The following is an 18414-nucleotide window of genomic DNA, read 5'->3' as shown; positions in this document are numbered from 1 at the left end:
GGTTGATCCCGGTTCGCTCCCGAGCCCGTTGGTGGCGTCCTTGGCTGCTGACGGAAACCCTGATGGTTCTGCCTCGACCCGGTTCCCATATTCTTGCTCGGACACTCCCTCGAGAAATGCCCGTTATCTCCACAGTTGAAGCACCTAGTCGGGTTCGGCCCTCTACACTCCCCAAAATGGTACTTGGTGCAAACGTTACACTGGGGTGGCCTGGCCCGGGGGTCGCTCCTTGGGTTGAACGAAGTCTGCCCTCCTCCGTACAGCGGTCAGTTCTGGGTGGGGCGGTATCGCTTCTTGTCGTAGTGAGTCCTACTCTCATCCCACCTCCTCTTATCATGGTTAGGGCGTGGCGGGGGTAGTGCCAGCGTAGTGTTCCCCGCTCTCCTCTCCTTGGGCATCGCTGCCTCAACATCCAATGCGAGGGCCAGTGCCTCGGCGTACGTAAGGGTCCCACGGACTGCCAATGCCATCCTAATCTCGTGCCTTAGGCCCTCATGAAACTTATCGGCCAGCTTCTCGTCAGTATCTGTCTGTTCCGGTGAATAGCGGGTCATGTCACAAAGCGCGCGGTCGTATTCGGTCACGGACAGGCATCCCTGAGTGAGGTTGTGAAACTCGGCTGCTTTTGCCTTGCGGTAGCTTTTGGGTATGTACTTATCATTGACTTCGGTCTTGAAGTCCTCCCATGTCATCCCGTCCACCCGATCCTGGGACATGGTCTTTAACTTAGTATCCCACCAAAAGTCGGCGGACCCGGTCAGTTGATGTGTCACACAAATCATCTTCTCCTTGTCGTTGCCTGCCAAGGTTCTGAAGATGCGCTCCAAAGCGCGTACCCAAGTTTCAGCCTTTGCGGGTTCACCCATCCCGTCGAAGGTAGGAGGCTTTTGGTCAAGGAATAGCTTCACGACTTCCCTATCTACCCGTGGAGGTGGTGGTGGCGGCCTTGGTTGCGTCACGCTTTCTTCTTCCGAAGCCTGGGAAGAAGGTTCCTCGTTCGCACGTCTTACGTTGCGTCTAGGCTGCATTCTGATTCATTTTCACTCGAGTTGTTAGCGCACTTATTCAAACCCAAAATAGCGATGTGGTAAATTTGAAAGAAAAGTTTAACACCTTCTACAGGTAGGGTCCAAGGAAAGGCCACACAATAGCAGTTGTAGGGAAAACAGTTGCGCAAGAGAAAACATAATAAAGTTGCACCACAAGATGGAAAACACTTGGAAGAAAATAGAACGAACAAGTATATTCACGCAATAAGGATAGAAAAGAGTGAAGACGGCTCATTGCAAGATAATAAAATAAAAAGGTGCGAATTCCCCATTAAATCTCAAAAGTGGTCTCAAAAAGGTCTTAGTACAATGAACGAAAAAGGAGCAAAACAATTGCGAAAGAAAATGACAACGTAAATAGAGGTTCTAGAATTCAAAACATGGGGAAAGGAAAACAAAATCGCTACTCGAGCACTAGACATCTCCGCCCTCGTCCTCTTCCGGTTCTTCCGACTCTCCAACACTTTCCTCGTTCGAGCTCTCTCCCTTCTCTGCGGGTCCCATCTCCTCGTCTCTCTTCCCGTTTCTTAGGGGCGAAGGAATCGAGGTAAGCATCTCTTCAGCCTCTCTTATGATCCTTCGAGGGGCCGAAATACGCATCCTAAGTGTCCTCCTTTGGGGAACGCGAGCGACGTGCGGCTCCTCATCATCGCGATACTTCATTCGGCGCGCTGCTTATGGCGAGTACTTTTGCGTTGGCGGATGGAGTGGAGGTCCGTCAATGGCGGCAGACATGGCCGGAAGTAAGACTCCTATTAGGCCGACGAAGTCTCCTCAAGGCGTATATTTGGGCGGGCTAAACCAGGTGTAGGATACTGAGGCTTGAGCGGTCCACTTGCTCCAAGGGGAAGGTAGTATATGTATAAGTCGCATGATTCCCTCGTGATGGGTAGTTCCATACGCGTAAGCTTCCAGCCAGTGACCGTAGAAATCGGTGACGAAGTTCAGGAGGAACTGCTTTCCGTCCCATTCCAGCTCTCTATAGCGTTCCACCAGAAAGTTCCTATTCTTGGCATAACGGCGACGCATAAGGGTGTGATAGGGTTGAACCATCTACATAAAGGGGAAAAGGAACAAGTCAGCACCGCCACAAAGGGTAAAAAGAATAACAAGTGTGTATGGTTCCAAGTGGTGCTGCGAAAAAGGATAGTTATGCGTAAAAGCAAAAGATGGCGGTACGAAGATAGTATCGTCGGGCGTTCTCGCTCCTAAGGCAGCTATTCGCGCGTTTCCTCTCACAATCCGTCGAGTTCCATACACACTAATTGCCTTATACTAGTCATTCCATGTTTCTATTGTTGGTACAAGCGCTGTGATCGTATAGCTAAGTCATGCTAGGTTCCAAAAGGTCCAGGTCCAAGCATCGCAACATTTCAACATAATCTCACGTAATCACATTCGCATTTCACAATTTTCACAAGTTCTCATACACATTCGACAGATCATCATTCGGGAAGCATCGCTTCACATTCACAATATTTCCAACACTTATGGCATGCTTTTCACAAAAATAACACTTTCCACCGAAATTTCTAAGAGCATAAAGTTTCAATCATAGAAATATTCTGTACCTTTTTCTTCGTGGTTGAACGAGACGAGTTGCGGTGTTGAGCCTTCCATATTCAGTTCATTAGAAAGTGATTACAAGGACAACTTAGATTTTTGAAAAGACTCTTGGGTCCAGAGCAGAAAGAACTGAGGCTCTGATACCAACTGTAACAGCCCGCCTTCCTAGGGTACAATAAATGCGACGACTGCTACCAAAACGGACTTTAAGAGTTCGACATAGGCTAGGGTTTTCATTTAAAGAGTTTTGACCAAAACTTTAAAGGAACTATCAGAGCATTAAAACAATAACTTAACCTAGAAGCTTAAATAAGAAAAAGGAAGGTATCGTAAATTACGATCAAATCTCTCAAGAGTATGACATAGTTTCCAGGATAAAAACCACACGATAGTCTAAGGCCTCTAAACCGAAAGGAGATTGCAAAATATCCAAAATAAATCAAAGTGTTTCAAAATAATTTCAGCGGAAACGACCAAGAGAAAGAGCAGCTATGTATGAAGACACAACTACGCTTGAAGTTCAAAACATCCATCTTAATTAGTTATCATGCTCAACACCCGCCACCGCTCGTCATCGTTCAACCTGCACATAAGGAAAACACATGCAGGGGTGAGTATTTTGAAATACTTAGTGAACTCGTTGCCAAAACGTTTTATAGGTTATGCCACCCTTACCAAGTGAACTCAAGTTTTAAGCAGTTATAATAGAATATCACGAGTATCACAAAATATATTTTCCATAGACTGGCCAGTCAAACAACTCCCCACTTTTCTCATAAATTTCCACAATCACAATCACAATCTGTCCATGGTGCGACGAAAGTGTGCCACACTTTTCGCCCACGAGACCGGCCGACTAGCAAGGACGGCTCCCGATCCCCTCGTGTACACAGCCTGGTAGGGTTTGCGGCCCGTACTCAGACCCGAATTCGTTTAATCATATCCATAGCCCTATAGCCCAATGGAGCGAACTCTCAAACTGGGCATAAGGCGCACAATATCACAACAAAACAGACATAGGCATGCCATAACAGTTAAACCACCTTTATTTCTCTACATTCATAGATTTGCACGTAAAAGACTTTAAGAGTAAAGCCCACCTCGACTGCTTAGGTTTCAAGTAAGTTCTTTCCCTTGCTATCCAGCTTTGCAACTGAGGTTTCACCTGTTTTTATCACATAGGCACATATCACAAATCAGATTTAATACAAACTCCTAACTCATGCATGTCTCAACGCTTTTCCCTTTTCCCACCGATCTATTTTAGCATCATTAATCAATCAAGGTCATGTTCATCGCGTAAGTTTCATTCGCATCTCAACTCTAGATCTAATATCAACATGTGTCATACAAGAGTATATTGCCATCATACACACACCACACAAACACAACACACACACTCACACACACGCACGCCACTCACACACACGCCACGCCACACACACACACGCCACACTCATGCATACATATTTCCATATCCCCTTTACCCCACTTTCACTCAACAAGATGCATGAGGGTTCAAGAATACCGATTAATCGGTTAGAAAGAAGAGGAATCGAGTAGAAAGAAGAAGATTAATATGAGGATACCTTTTTGAGAAAAACGAACGGTAGAAACGAAGTAAAGACTTGGTTCTTCAAAAATCTTGAGGCTCAAACTCCAATTCTTCTCAAAGGTTGAAGGATTATTGAAGCAAAGTAGAAGAAAATTGAGAGAGAGTGGAGAAGGGAGGGGGCGAAAATTATGGGGGCTAGGGTTAGGGGTTCCTCTTATTTATAGTGCTCAATAAGATCTTTAGGTAAATAGAATAGAATATTTGGTAAGATTTTATTCTACACAATAAAATAAATAAATATTGTGAAGTAGGGAAGAAGAATTAACAAAAATAGACTAGGGTGTCAAGGCATGTAAATTTCGAAATATATGGTTCCCAATTAGCCAAGATTTTGTTTTGGTATATTTTACGGAGTAGAATAAAATATCGCGGAGCAAAATAAAATAAAAATTCTCCCATTGGAGGAAGGGAAATAGGCGTGTAGTAGCCTTTTAAATAAGGCATGGATTTTTAATATTAACTAAAATGAGATATGACAAGGTCTCTTGAAGTATGGAAAGATTTGGTAGAATATTTAAATTCTAGGTATGGAAGGAAATCAAACAAGGAATCAATTAAACAAGCAAAATAATTTTTCCTTCCCAACATAGGTGATTTTCGAAAATTACCTAGGAAAATAAGGGGCTAGATTTTTCTCATTAAAAATAAGGAATAATTGGGTTTTGGATTTAATTTGGATAAATATCCCAAGAACTAAATTAAATCCGGAAAAATAGAATTTCTTCTCCAAAAGTCCAAGGGTTCGAAAATCTCAATATTTAGGTGGCTAGTATTTATGGAAATTTTCCCTAATATTATAACTCACCCTTAAACAAATAATTCACCTCATAATTTAATAAATCACATGCCACATCACGTAGTCAACAAATTTTGACTTTTCAAACTTCTCGGTCAAAGAAACTCATGCACTAAATTCGTTTATCAAATAATTCACATCTCCCACGTCATCAATAATAAATTTTAGGGCTCTAAAATTAGGGTTCGGAAATTCAGGATGTTACATTTTCTCCTTTTACTTTTTTTTACAAAGTCAAACAATTTCTTATGAATTGTTTACATTGAAAATGAAATATAGTTTTAACTCTAGCAAGCTCCATCTACAGTAGATCTGACTTATAAATTTAGTAATCATGGAATGCATTCTACATACTGCATAACTATAACTATATGAAAGCCGCTTTACTTGCTTTCATTGTTAAATCTATGTGCTCACCTCTTGAAGTTCATTGGAGCTCGTACAGACTGCGGTGTTGTTGCATACAAGGCATTATCGTTTTAATTTTGGAGACGATGCTCTCAAATAGAGGGCACCATCGGGTTGTATCTCGTCTTGGTGAAGTTCTCCTCAACTTGACCATTTACGATTTTATTGTTTCACATAATTTTCAATTTTTTTCATGTTATTCGACAAGCAATATGTATGACACGTTGGTGAATCATTTCAAATAAATAACTTTATGGTGGTCCAAACTTTGGGTTGCACTTGTGGTCCAGTTGCTAATATAATTAGATTAACATATATTTAACCTTTTAAAATTTTAAATCGGATAAACCACAGCATCTATACAAGAAGCAAATAAATAAATAACAATTGTTGCTCTAGTTTCTTTCTATTGTATGAACTACCGCCGTAAGATGACAAAACAACTTTTTGTTTTTTAATCCAAAGGAATGCGATGTAAACCGGTAATCATTTGTTTTTAAGCCCTAAAGAGGATAAATTATGATTATCAATTTTTCAGGCCGATAGACATTATAGAAGAATAAACCAAAATCAATTAAAAAACTCAACAAAGTTCAGAGAGATGCGTTTTCACTAACGACTACGATAAGGTGGAGATGAAAAGCCACATCACATTTTAATTGATTAATTACGATAAATACAATTATTAGCTTCCATAATTAAGACCAGTTATCTAGGTTTGTCGTATGTAATGATAGATACCATTACCACGTGAAAGAGCATGTTTACGAGATCCATCATGTAATTGTAATTATGAAATAATTAGTACAATGTAATATGGTTGCTAGTGCGTTTAAAATAAAATATGGAGTACATCCATATGTAGTGAATGAATTTTAGTAAATTAATGTATGTTTTATATAATGAAAAACCTCTTTTCCTTGTTATATTATTGAAAACTTGCACATATTTATGTTGATTTTATATTGTTGTTGAGCTAATATTTCATGTATGGTATCCCAGATTAAAGCTCCGATATGAATCAAATTTCAAGTTCTCAAATTTAAAGAATTACAAAACTTATGAAAATCAATACAAAAAAAAATTAGATTATGACACTTTTAATGCTATTAATTAAGGATGCTAATTTGTGTCTAATTATATCACCAACGCTTCATAAAAGGTCCTTATTGTTAGTGTCCTAACTAAAATTAGGGGATTTCAACTTAGAGACGCTTCCTTTTGTGTCCTAAATTATGGTTATTATTAAAATTTTCCAAACGCTTGTAATTTCGTCTCAATTTTTGTGTTTTTAAATGAATTTTTTTTTATAGTGAATGAATTACTCCATAGCTTTAGTAACTTTATATTACTAAAATACTCCTAGAAAATTTTAAAGTTTTTCTAGTACCCATGGCCCTCACCCCAACATTGAAAAATAAGAGTATTCCTCTGTCTAGCAGTAGAAGTATCTTTTTTACTTTCGGTTCGTCTGTCGATAGAGTTATCAATTAAATTTCACTATAATTAATATTAGGTCTCAGTTTATGCTAACTTTATATATTCAAAATTTCTTTAAAACTAATATCTTAACAGTTAGTATTTTATTTCATTTACATTTTTTTAAAAAAATTTCTTAACATTTCTTAAATCACGTGAGAGATTCAAATCAGATTCAATGAGAATGCTAATACTATACGGAGGTAGTATCATTGTATTTTGTCTTTTAAACAATCTCGTGTCAATACTTTATATTCTTAATCCATAAAACAATAGGTATTGATTATATCAACCCTAGAATTTAAATGGGTTTGCGTAGAATTCACTCTTAAATAAATGTATGGTCCCACGCCCACAAACTATTGAACAAAGAGCTAGAAATACCACAATGTTAACTCTTTAAACTGGATCTATAAATAGACACCTTCCTTACTTAGAAAATACCACATATTTTTGACTCACTATCTGATTTTATTTAGTATATCTCTCCGTCTCAGCCTAAGTGAGACGTATTCCTTTTTTGTACGTCTCAACCTAAGTGAGACAGTTTCCTTTTTTGGCAACAATCAACTCACTCCTCTCACCTACTTTATCCTCTCATCTCTCCTACTTTATCTTCTCTCTTACTTTATTCTCTCTTCCTCTGCGGAATTACCGATGGCTGACCATCTGTCGGTAACTATTGACGGATATCGGTGTTACCAACGGATTTTCTGTTGGCCATAACTAATAACAAATTACCGACGTGCGCATTACTGACGGACAAATATGTCGATAAAGCAGTTTACCAACAGGAAATTTTGAATTACCCACGGAATTTTCCGTCGGTAAATTTGTTGTTGTTGGTAGTGCAATTTTGGTAACCCTGCCTCATAAAATCGTTAATTAAAATCATGTTCATTTTAGATTATTGATTGTTAACAATATAATGGCTGCAGGCTTGAGCATGTCTCTCATCAAAAACTGGTGTTACTAGTTTTTATCACAACAAATTTATACAGTTTCTCATTTAATTTTCAGGGTGGAAGAAACATGGCAACAATCTCTCTTCCAAGGGTGATCGTGATCAAATCGAAAGTGTACGGACGTAAAGGCCATGCTTACTTCAAGGCTGATGGCGCATCGGTAGTTTTGGGAGAAGAGGACATATTCAGCACGCTCGTCAAGATTGATGTGGAGCGTTCTATCACCAATGCCAAATATGTCAACCTCAAATTCGGCTATTTCAACAGATACTGGCGCCGCAAAGAAAACGACAAATTCATCATTGCTGAATCCAACCAGGCGGAAGAGGACGTCTCAAAGCCCTCCTGCACCTTGTTTGAGCCCGTCAAGGTTGATGATGCCGGGGTGTTTTACTTCAGGCACGTCCAGAGTGGAGGTCGCGTGTTAATGGATGCATCGAGCATGAGGTTTTACGTGGATGAGAAAGCCGGCAATGATGACAAAAGTTACCTAACTTTTGTGGACTGGAATACAATACTTAAATTGCCGAGCAAGGTGGCATTTAAGGGGAATAATGGCAAGTACCTCTTCAGTACAGATACAGCAACGGCACCTTTATTTAAGGCCGAAGATCCTAATGACGAAAGAGCTATCTTCATAGTGGAGATGAAGCCAGACGGACATGTCCGAATAATAGCCCCTGCTTGGTTTGGAGGAATTTATGGATTTTCCTTGTCGGGATTGACCGGTGGACCTGAATATGTGGTAATGTACGCACAAGGCGAGACGAATAAATTACTGGCTTCCAAAATCGATGAAAATTCAATTGCGCTCCGCAGTACAACCAATAATAACTTCTGCCGCGTGCAATATATTGCGAAGTTGAATGAGTATTTTCTCTGCGCAGACACTCCGACTATAACTGATGCCGCCAAACTTAAAGTGGAAGAGCGGGTGCTGGAACGAAAGATCTACAATGTGATGTATCAGATGGAGTATGCTCGGATTTTCAACGAGGTGCCTTATGTGGCAGGCTCATCCGTGCTCATCAACGACAAGCCTCTGGCGGCTTCCATGCAGGCCGAAGTTGAATACACAGACGAGAGATCTTATTCTTTCAGCCGAAGCCAATCGTTGACTGCTGGCTTCAGCACCACCATCGAAGCGAGTGTGCCCTTCATTGCAAGTGTATCGATTACAGCAGGATTTGAGATAAATAGGGCGTTTCAGTGGGATGAGACCACAACAACTTCAACCACCGTTAAAGGAACTGCGATGGTTCCTGTGCCTGCCATGTCTAGCGTTACGGTTGATTATGTGGGAACAAGAGGCACCTGCAACATTCCTTTTTCTTACACTCAGGAAGACAGGAGCTCCTACGATGCCCAAATTTCTTACACCGATCACGTTGATGGTACTTACACCGGCGTCAGCTATTACAGCTTCAGCTTCCATGTCAGAGAAACCAAGTCACTCTGAGCTACTACTTGTGTCCCAAACATCCATTACCTTTTATTGTTTTCTCTTAAGTTGTGTGCTTTGTTTCGTTTCCTTTTCTTGTCGTTATGCTAATAATCTCCAGATACATGTATGTATCTGATGATCCGATGTTGCTTCATGCATTATGGTTGAACATACTGCAATTAGTTAACTGGTTTTGGATTGTGGTTTTCAAGCGTCTAGAAAATCGTGTCAGGTCGATTAGTTTAAGAGTTAGATATCAACATAACTTTTATGAGAAAAGGAAATATATGAATAAAATTATCTATGCAACTAATATGCCAAAATACCACTAGGATGAACAGGCAAACATTTGTACGTTTATGCTCAAGACTTGAAGGCACTGGTATAGTACGCCTTACCAAGAATATGTTGGTGGATGAACAAGTTGCTATTACTTTGCATATCTTAGCTCATCACCAAAAACAGAGGACCATAAAATATAATTTTGAGCTGGGAAACAGTTTGTAGAACTTTTAGACAAGTGATAAACTCTATAATTGTACTTCAAGAAGAGTTACTCAAAAAACCTGAACCAATATGTGATGGCTGTACTGACGAGAAATGGAAATGGTTTAAGGTATGCATTTTCATTTACTTTTAACATTAGTTAATATTTTAGATCAATATACTTATTTTAGTCTTATGGTAGGGTTGCTTAGGAGCTCTAGATGGTACCCATATCAAGATTCATGTTCCTAAGGCTGACAAACCTAGATATCGAACACGAAAAAATGAGATCGCTACCAATGTATTAGGAGTGTGCTCTCAAGATATGCAATTTATCCATGTTTTATCGGGAGGAAGAGTTTTAAGGGATGCAATCACAAGGGAAAATGGTTTGGTTGTTCCTCGTGGTAAGATTATAATCACATTTAATAAAAATAGAAATATTGCATAAGTTTAATCAAAACTAAGACATGACTATATAATGTTAAGGTTCATATTATTTGGTGGATGCTGGATATACAAATGGCGAAGGGTTTCTTGCACCATTTCGAGGTCAAAGATACCATTTAAATGATTGGAGTGACAGACACCAACCTACTACTGCCAAAGAATTGTTTAATATGAGGCACTCCTCTGCTAGAAATGTCATAGAAAGGATGTTTGGCATATTAAAGAACCGTTGGGGTATCCTTAGAAGTCCATCTTTCTATCCAGCAAAGTTTCACAATCGGATCATCTTGGCATGCTGTTTACTTCATAATTTCATAAAGAATGAAATGGGTGGATATGAAATGGACAATGAAGATGATGTCTTACTTGAAGGAGAAGAAGATCATAGTGGAGAAGATAGAGAACTCGTGTCTTAAGTTGAACCTTCCGTTGAATGGACGAATTTTAGAAATAATCTTGCTAATAACATGTTTAATGCTTGGAGATCACATGTTCGGTAGAAAGTTCATATGAATGATTTTACATTTTGATTTTCTTGTTGTTCAATTGATTACGTATTTTGGTTCATTGTACTGCTTTTTTGTTTCCTTGCAATTGATTGCTTCTTTTTTTTTCTTGCAATTGATTACTTATTATCCTTATAACTGATTGCATAATTTTGTTTGTTATATGACCATCATGAAAAGAATGGATGCTCTGTGTCATGATGCAAGAGGTCCAGGTAGAAATAAAAGAAAATGGAATGATTTTCAAGATTCTAAACTTGTTGAGGCCCTTCTTGATATGGTGAATATTGGAGCATATAAGGCTGATAATGGTTTCAAACCTGGCTATTTAACTTTTATTGAGGAAAATTTACAGGTTTCATTACCTAATTCGGGTTTAAAGGCCAAACCTCATATTGAGTCGAGAATCAAGACAATGAAGAAAGATTTTAACATTGTATACGACATGGTGCATGGCCAAAATACGAGTGGTTTTGGGTATGATATTGATAAAAAATGTGTTACTGTAGAAAAGGATGTGTGGGATACATATCTTCAGGTTTGATTCTTTCCATATTATGTATATGTATACATGTTTGTTCATTTTTATGGCATTGTAGTATTCATTTCTTTATGATTATTTTGTAGAGTCACCCTACTCATTCAATTTGGCGAAATAAGATGTTCCCTTTTTATGAGAAGTTGGTCATTGTTTTTGGAAAAGATCGGGCATCAGGGAGTACATCAGATAATCAAACTAATATTCTGAAAGAGGTATATAAAGAGCAACGTAACACTAATGAAGAGAATAGTGTGGATATAGCTGAAGATTCAGATACATCATTTTCCTCTTTACATTCTCCAAGAAATGAAGGAGCTAGCCATCAAAACAAGAAGAGAAGAGTTGATGAGTCTATGAAAATAGATATCAAGGAAGCTGCATCAGTAATTGCAAATGAAATTGCCAAAGCTAGTGAACTTTTTAGTAAAGCTATTGGTGTTGATGCGGAAATTTCTGAAAAGAGAAAGAAGATTAATTCGGAGATAAAGAAGATCCCGAATCTCACTGTTGCTGAAGCTATCAAGGCCGTGTGTCATATTGCAAGCCATCTTGAGTTGATTGATGTATTCTTTAGCATGGAGGAAGAAAACAAGGAGCAGCTGGTTAGAGCCAAATTGAATGGTGAAGTTTGAATAGTTTTTGATGTTTTGTTTGTCATCTGTCTGTGCTTGCCAATGAATTACTGTTTGTCTACAAATTCTGATTTTGACAGTGAATCTATCCATAATAGACTGTGTAATGAATGCTGGAATATATGACACATCGTTTTTGGTTATGGTGATTTAATGAAGTGCATATGAATTTCTGTTTTTTGTCCACAAAATTCTGCATTTGATAGTGAATCTATATCCATAACAGACTAGTTAGGTTAATTGTTATTTAATGGTTTAGCTTTAATAGTTTTTTATGTTTGGTTTGTGAAATATTTTTTAAGTGTTATTTAATGAAGTGCCTATGTTAACTTTTTTAGTTAACAGTTTCTATTTTATAGAATTTAAATACTACTATTTATTGAGTTTCATATTATTACGACATTTAAATCATGTATTTAATTTGTTTATAGTATTTACTTTGATATAGAAAGGATTGATGTAAGTTTTATTAAATATATAACGTTTATTTTTATGTAATGGATACTAGTTTTCAATCATATAATTATGAAATTCATTGATTTTATAGTTTTTACTATATTATAATAAATTGTAATAAAATGATTAATGAATTGTAATAAATATTTCATAATAAATTCACTATTTACAACATCATACGTCTGAGATGATTAATTCCACTAATAATGATTAATTAAAATTTGAAATTAAATTTTAAAATAATTAATTGTTTGTATTTCATTCCATTCCTATACTATTTGTGTTACCAAGCAAAGGAATGGAATCAATCAAGGAATATCAATTTCATTCCATTTGTATTCCTTACATTCACTAAGCATAAGAATGGATTGTGTTAGAACGAGATCGCATAATATCGGGAGAATATTATGTGATTGATATGGGAATATATTATGCCTAAATTAGAGTAGCAATTATTGTAAATTTAGGTTTACCATATATGTAGAATACCTAGCCTATAAATATGTAATCTCTGTATCTTCTTATTCATTCAATAATACTATAGAAATCTTCTCCCACCAATTCTAACATGGTATCAGAGCAGAAACGATTCTGGCTCAGAAAAATTTCATCATAGCCGACACCAATATCCGACCTGTTTACCAGCCCAGAAAAACAATTCTCATACCAGAAACATGTCAGATTCAGAAGAAGGAGAGACAAAACCCAACCAAGAAACCAAAAGCTTAAGGAACAGCAAGGGCGTTACCATAGCCTTCAAGTTAAATGGAGAGAACTATCCCTTATGGTCGTGACTGATCAAGGTGAAGAACGGCGGTCGAGGGGCGTACCCCTACATCAAAAATGAAGCTCCAGAACCGGGAAGCAAAGGATTCGAGGAATGGGAGGAGAACGACCTAGTGGTGTTCTCGTGGATTGTTGACAACATCGAGAACGACATCGTCTCATATTTCGCCCACCACCAAACGGCAAAGGCGTTGTGGGATAGCCTCGCCGTGACTTTCGAAAGCAAGGCTGACAAATACCTTATCTACGATCTGGAAGAAAAGGTAATTACAATTAGACAAGGAAACTACGATTTAGAGACATACTACCGAAAGCTCCACGGATTGTGGGTGGATATTGATCGCTGCCAGAAGCAGCCCGTAACTTGCTGCGACAATGGAGTCTGTCAGTACAGGGTGCACTCAAACGAGAAACGATTAATCAAGTTTCTAACGGGCCTGAACCAGGAGTATGACGCGGTCCGGAGAGAGATCTTGAAAGAGGATCCATACCCATCAGTAGCGGCGGCCTATGGGTGGGTGAAGACGGAGGCGGCTCGACGTCGAATCATGCCACCGGCATCGCCATCACCCACCGGAGAAGCCTACGGCAGTGCCGATTCATCATTTGGGGATGAAATCGGACATGGATTCTCAGCTATCGGACAGAGCTCAGTCGCTCAGAACCAGCAACCACCGAATCGAGGCGCACCACCGCGCCCCTCCGCCACCTGCCGATCGGGAAATCAGCATACATGGGAAACGTGCTTCAAATGATTAGGATACCCGGAGTGGTGGGAAGAGCGACAAAAGGCGAGAGACGCTCAGGCAAAGTTAGCCGTCGGAGTGGACGGAGATGGAGCTCAGAGACGCAATGATACCGGAAACCATGGGGATCCGACTGGAACAGGGGCGGGGACGCGTCAGGAGAACCACCCGAACGGCGGCAACGTGAGGGGAGTCGGCAATTTCGCCGGAAGGATTGAATCGCCGGACAAATCGGTGCAAGGAGGTAACGGGTTTGGTCTTGAGCCAAACCCTAGATTTATCTCTTCCAATTTTAATTTTTCACCCCACAAAAATATAAAATATCAAAAAGAACCCCATGCCTTTACATTTCGACCCCCAGACTCGCTGAAATTTAAAATTGGTCCCCAGACAGTTTAGAAATCATATAATTACCCCAACTTTGTGTCTGAAAATCGTTTTGCACCCTTACTAGAAACTTCCGCTGCATTTCACGTATACAATGTCTGTGATACAAACTCAAAGGGCTGGATATTTGATTGTGGGGCAACTGATACCATGACTCCGGATAGACGAGATTTTATTTCTTTTGATGAGGGCATGAAATCCTATATTAAAACTGCAAATGGGAAATTGATTAGTGTGGAAGGACCGGGCACAATTGAAATATCTCCCACACTTCGGCTTACGAATTGTTTATATGTTCCCACTTTATCACAGAGACTGATGTCTATTAGTCATGTAACCAAGGAGTTAAATTGCACACTTCTAATGCATCCCGACTTTTGTATTTTACAGGATATTCAGACGGGGAGGATTCTTGGACGTGGCACTGAGAAACGAGGGCTCTATTATGTGGACGAGATAGCTCAACATGGCAGTGCGATGCTGGCTCACAGATCCACAAAACAGGAAACTTGGCTCTGGCACCAAAGACTAGGACACCCTTCTCCTGGTTACTTTAAATTGCTTTACCCGAACCTTTTGATTTCTTCTGATTTTTCATGTGAAACTTGTGTTTTGGCCAAGAGCCATAGACAGTCTTTTAAGCTTACGAATACTCGTGTGAAATCCATGTTTTCTTTAGTACACTCTGATGTTTGGGGTCCAGCACCTACTATTGGCGGGAATGGTTTTCGTTATTTTGTGATTTTTATTGATGATTGCACTAGATTGACATGGATTTATTTTTTGAAACACAAGTCTGATGTTTTTGATAGATTTACCTCTTTCTTTAAACTAGTCCAAACACAATTCCATACCACTATCCAAACCCTTAGGTCAGATAATGGGAGAGAATTTGTGAATAGTGTTATGACCCAATTTTGTAAAGACAAAGGCGTGATCCATCAAATCTCCTATGCATATACACCCGAGCAAAATGGGGTAGCTGAACGCAAAAACCGAACAATTCTAGAAATGACCCGAGCCCTAATGATTGAATCCAAAGTCCCTACTTTCTTTTGGCCCGAAGCGGTTGCTACATCTATTTACCTGATCAATCGCCTTCCAACAAAAACACTGAACATGAAAACGCCCCTTGATGCCCTCTCCAAACAAGCCAACATACCCGAGCACCTAAACCTTCAGCCAAAAATCTTTGGTTGTACTGTCTACACTCATGTCCCAAAACACGAGAGAAGCAAATTATCACTGTGTGCAACCAAATGTGTCTTTGTGGGGTATGGGGTGAACCAAAAAGGCTACCGATGTTATGACCCTTCCACTCGAAAAATCACCACCACCATGAATTGCAATTTCCTAGAAACCGAATTCTTTTATCACACCCACCTTAGTAGTCAGCGTGAGAGTGGAGGGAAGCAATGCTTATTGAGATGAAAGCTCTGATGAAGAACAATACGTGGATCAAAAGCAAACTATCCGAAGGAGCTAGAACTGTTGGGTGCAGATGGGTATTCACAATAAAGAGAAGACCAGATGGGTCAATAGAGAGATACAAGGCACGACTCGTGGCGAAAGGATACACTCAGACATATGGGGTGGATTATGCTGAAACATTCTCCCCGGTTGCTAAGATTAATACCGTGCGGGTGTTATTCTTAATTGCTGCTAATAAGGACTGGCCGCTCCACCAGTTCGATGTGACAAATGCATTCCTGCACGGAGAATTACCTAAGCCAGTATTCATGGAACCACCGCCTGGTTTCACTGGAGAGTTTGTAGATGGGGAAGTGTGCCAGCTTAAGAAGACATTATACGGGTTGAAGTAGTCACCACGAGCATGGTTTGGGAGATTTACCGAAGTGATGAAGAAGTACGAGTACAAACAGAGTAGTTCAGATCATACTTTGTTTATCAAGAAAAAGGGGGGAAAGATCACATGTTTAATCATATATGTAGACGACATGATCATTACTGGAGATGATGATGAGGAGATTGCCGAACTAAGGAAGAACTTATTCCATGAGTTTGAGATGAAGGATCTTGGCCTTCTCAAGTACTTCTTGGGGATAGAGGTGCTGAGGTCGAAGAAGGGAATCTTCATAAATCAGAGGAAGTATATACTTGATTTGTTGGCCGAAATAGGGATGATTGATTGCAAGCCAGCAGATACTCCTATGGTACAACATCAGGGATTGCAGATGAAGGAAGACGGGAAGCTGACCGATAGGGGGAGATATCAGAGGCTAGTCGGTAAACTTATCTACCTATCCCATACGCGACCTGATATTGCATATGCAGTTGGAGTAGTGAGTCAGTTTATGCACTCACCACAAGAAGAGCATTGGGAAGCCGTGCTAAGAATTGTCAAATACTTGAAGGGAACAGCCGAGCATGGACTTGTGTTTGAGAAGCATGGTCACATGGAAATACACGGCTTTACTGATGCAGATTGGGCAGGAAATCCAAATGATCGAAGGTCTACCGCCGGCTACTTTACCTTTGTAGGAGGTAACCTTGTGACATGGAGAAGTAAGAAACAGAAGGTAGTCGCACTTTCCAGTGCAGAGGCAGAATTTCGGGGAATTAAGAGTGGACTGACCGAGGTGCTATGGCTGCGGAGACTTATGACCGAGTTGGACCTTCAACCCGCTCTACCTTGTAGATTATTTTGTGACAACAAGGCGGCTATCAGTATTTCTGAAAACCCGGTACAACATGATAGAACAAAACATGTGGAAGTAGATAAACACTTCATAAAGGAGAATCTCGAAGAAAAGGTGGTGGAAATGCCTTATATCAAGACCGAAGATCAACTGGCAGACATTTTGACGAAGGCGGTAAATTCAAAGTCATTTCGAGAAGTACTAGGCAAGCTAAGTATTGGAAACCCCATCACTTAGCTTGAGGGGGAGTGTTAGAATGAGATCGCATAATATCGGGAGAATATTATGTGATTGATATGGGAATATATTATACCTAAATTAGAGTAGCAATTATTGTAAATTTAGGTTTACCATATATGTAGAATACCTAGCCTATAAATATGTAATCTCTGTATCTTCTTATTCATTCAATAATACTATAGAAATCTTCTCCCACCAATTCTAACAGAATGGAATCCTCATTCCATTCTCATCCTCATTCCATTCCAACCTCCATTCCATTCCACCCTCATTCCATTCCATCATACCAAGCATGGGCCCATTATAACTCACTCAATATTAAGGCCCATTACGGACTAAAGCAATTAAGGCCCGTTACGGATTCCCTCATAAATGCACAATTCCTTTGAAGCATTTTTGTAACATCCCAAATTTAGAACCCTAATTTTAGAGCCCTAGAATTTATTATTGATGACGTGGAGTCGTGAATGCATTTATTGCATGTGATGCTATGGCCGAGTTGAGTTTAGGGTTTGCGTTGAAAGTTTGAAAAGTCAAACTTATTGACTTTATGATGTGGGATGTGATTTATTTATTTGTGTGATTTATGTGGTAAATTAATTGTTTAAGGGTGAGTGAGAATATTAGAGAAAATTTCCATAAATACTTGTCACCCTAATTCTTGTGATTTTCAAACCCTAGACCCCTTTGAAGAGAAATTCTATTTCTTCCGGAATTTATTTAATCCTTGGGATATTTATCCAAATTAATTCCAAGAGCCAATTATTTCCTTGTTTAGAGATGGAAAAATCGAGCCCCCTTATTTTTCTAGTGATTTTCGAAAATCACTATTTTTGGGAAGGAAGGAATTATTTTATTTTATTTGACTCCCTACTTGATTTCCTTCCATACCTAGAATTTAAATATTCTACCAAATCTTTCCATACTTCAAGAGATCTTGCCTTACTTTATTTTAGTCAGTATTCAAAAATCCATGCCTTATTTAAAAGGCATTGAAATCGCCCCCTACCTTGCTTCATGGAGGATTTTCCTTATTTTATTTTGCTCCATGATATTTTATTCTATATGGAAAAATACCAAAACAAAGTCTTGGCTATTTTGAGAGCCTAATTTTCGAAAACTAGAGGGATTTGCCCTAGGATCTATTTTTGTTAATTCTTCTTCCCTACTTCACAATATTAATTAATTTATTTATTTAATTG

General features: G+C 39.2%; 1 protein-coding gene and 1 pseudogene across 3 annotated transcripts; both read left to right on the top strand.

The window, feature by feature from the left end:
- The first annotated feature begins 7370 nt into the window (after window positions 1-7370).
- LOC125204448 (uncharacterized) lies at window positions 7371-9509 on the top strand. 3 transcript variants are annotated; one of them, XM_048103112.1, is made up of 2 exons: window positions 7371-7740; window positions 7934-9509. In XM_048103112.1, exon 2 carries the CDS (start codon window positions 7946-7948, stop codon window positions 9335-9337), a length of 1392 nt encoding a protein of 463 aa, XP_047959069.1. In that variant the 5' UTR covers window positions 7371-7740; window positions 7934-7945; the 3' UTR covers window positions 9338-9509. The 3 variants fall into 3 exon arrangements, with proteins under 3 accessions (XP_047959069.1, XP_047959067.1, XP_047959066.1); XM_048103110.1 differs by having other exon boundaries at window positions 7371-7758; XM_048103109.1 differs by having other exon boundaries at window positions 7371-7772.
- LOC148923492 (protein ANTAGONIST OF LIKE HETEROCHROMATIN PROTEIN 1-like) lies at window positions 9424-10758 on the top strand (annotated as a pseudogene).
- Window positions 10759-18414: the final 7656 nt, after the last annotated feature.

Source organism: Salvia hispanica, chromosome 6 (assembly GCF_029641045.1).
Source record: "Salvia hispanica isolate PSC_SH4W2 chromosome 6, Shi_PSC_v1, whole genome shotgun sequence".
NCBI classification, from domain to species: Eukaryota; Viridiplantae; Streptophyta; class Magnoliopsida; order Lamiales; family Lamiaceae; genus Salvia; species Salvia hispanica.
This window is presented reverse-complemented; position numbering and strand designations above follow the sequence as displayed.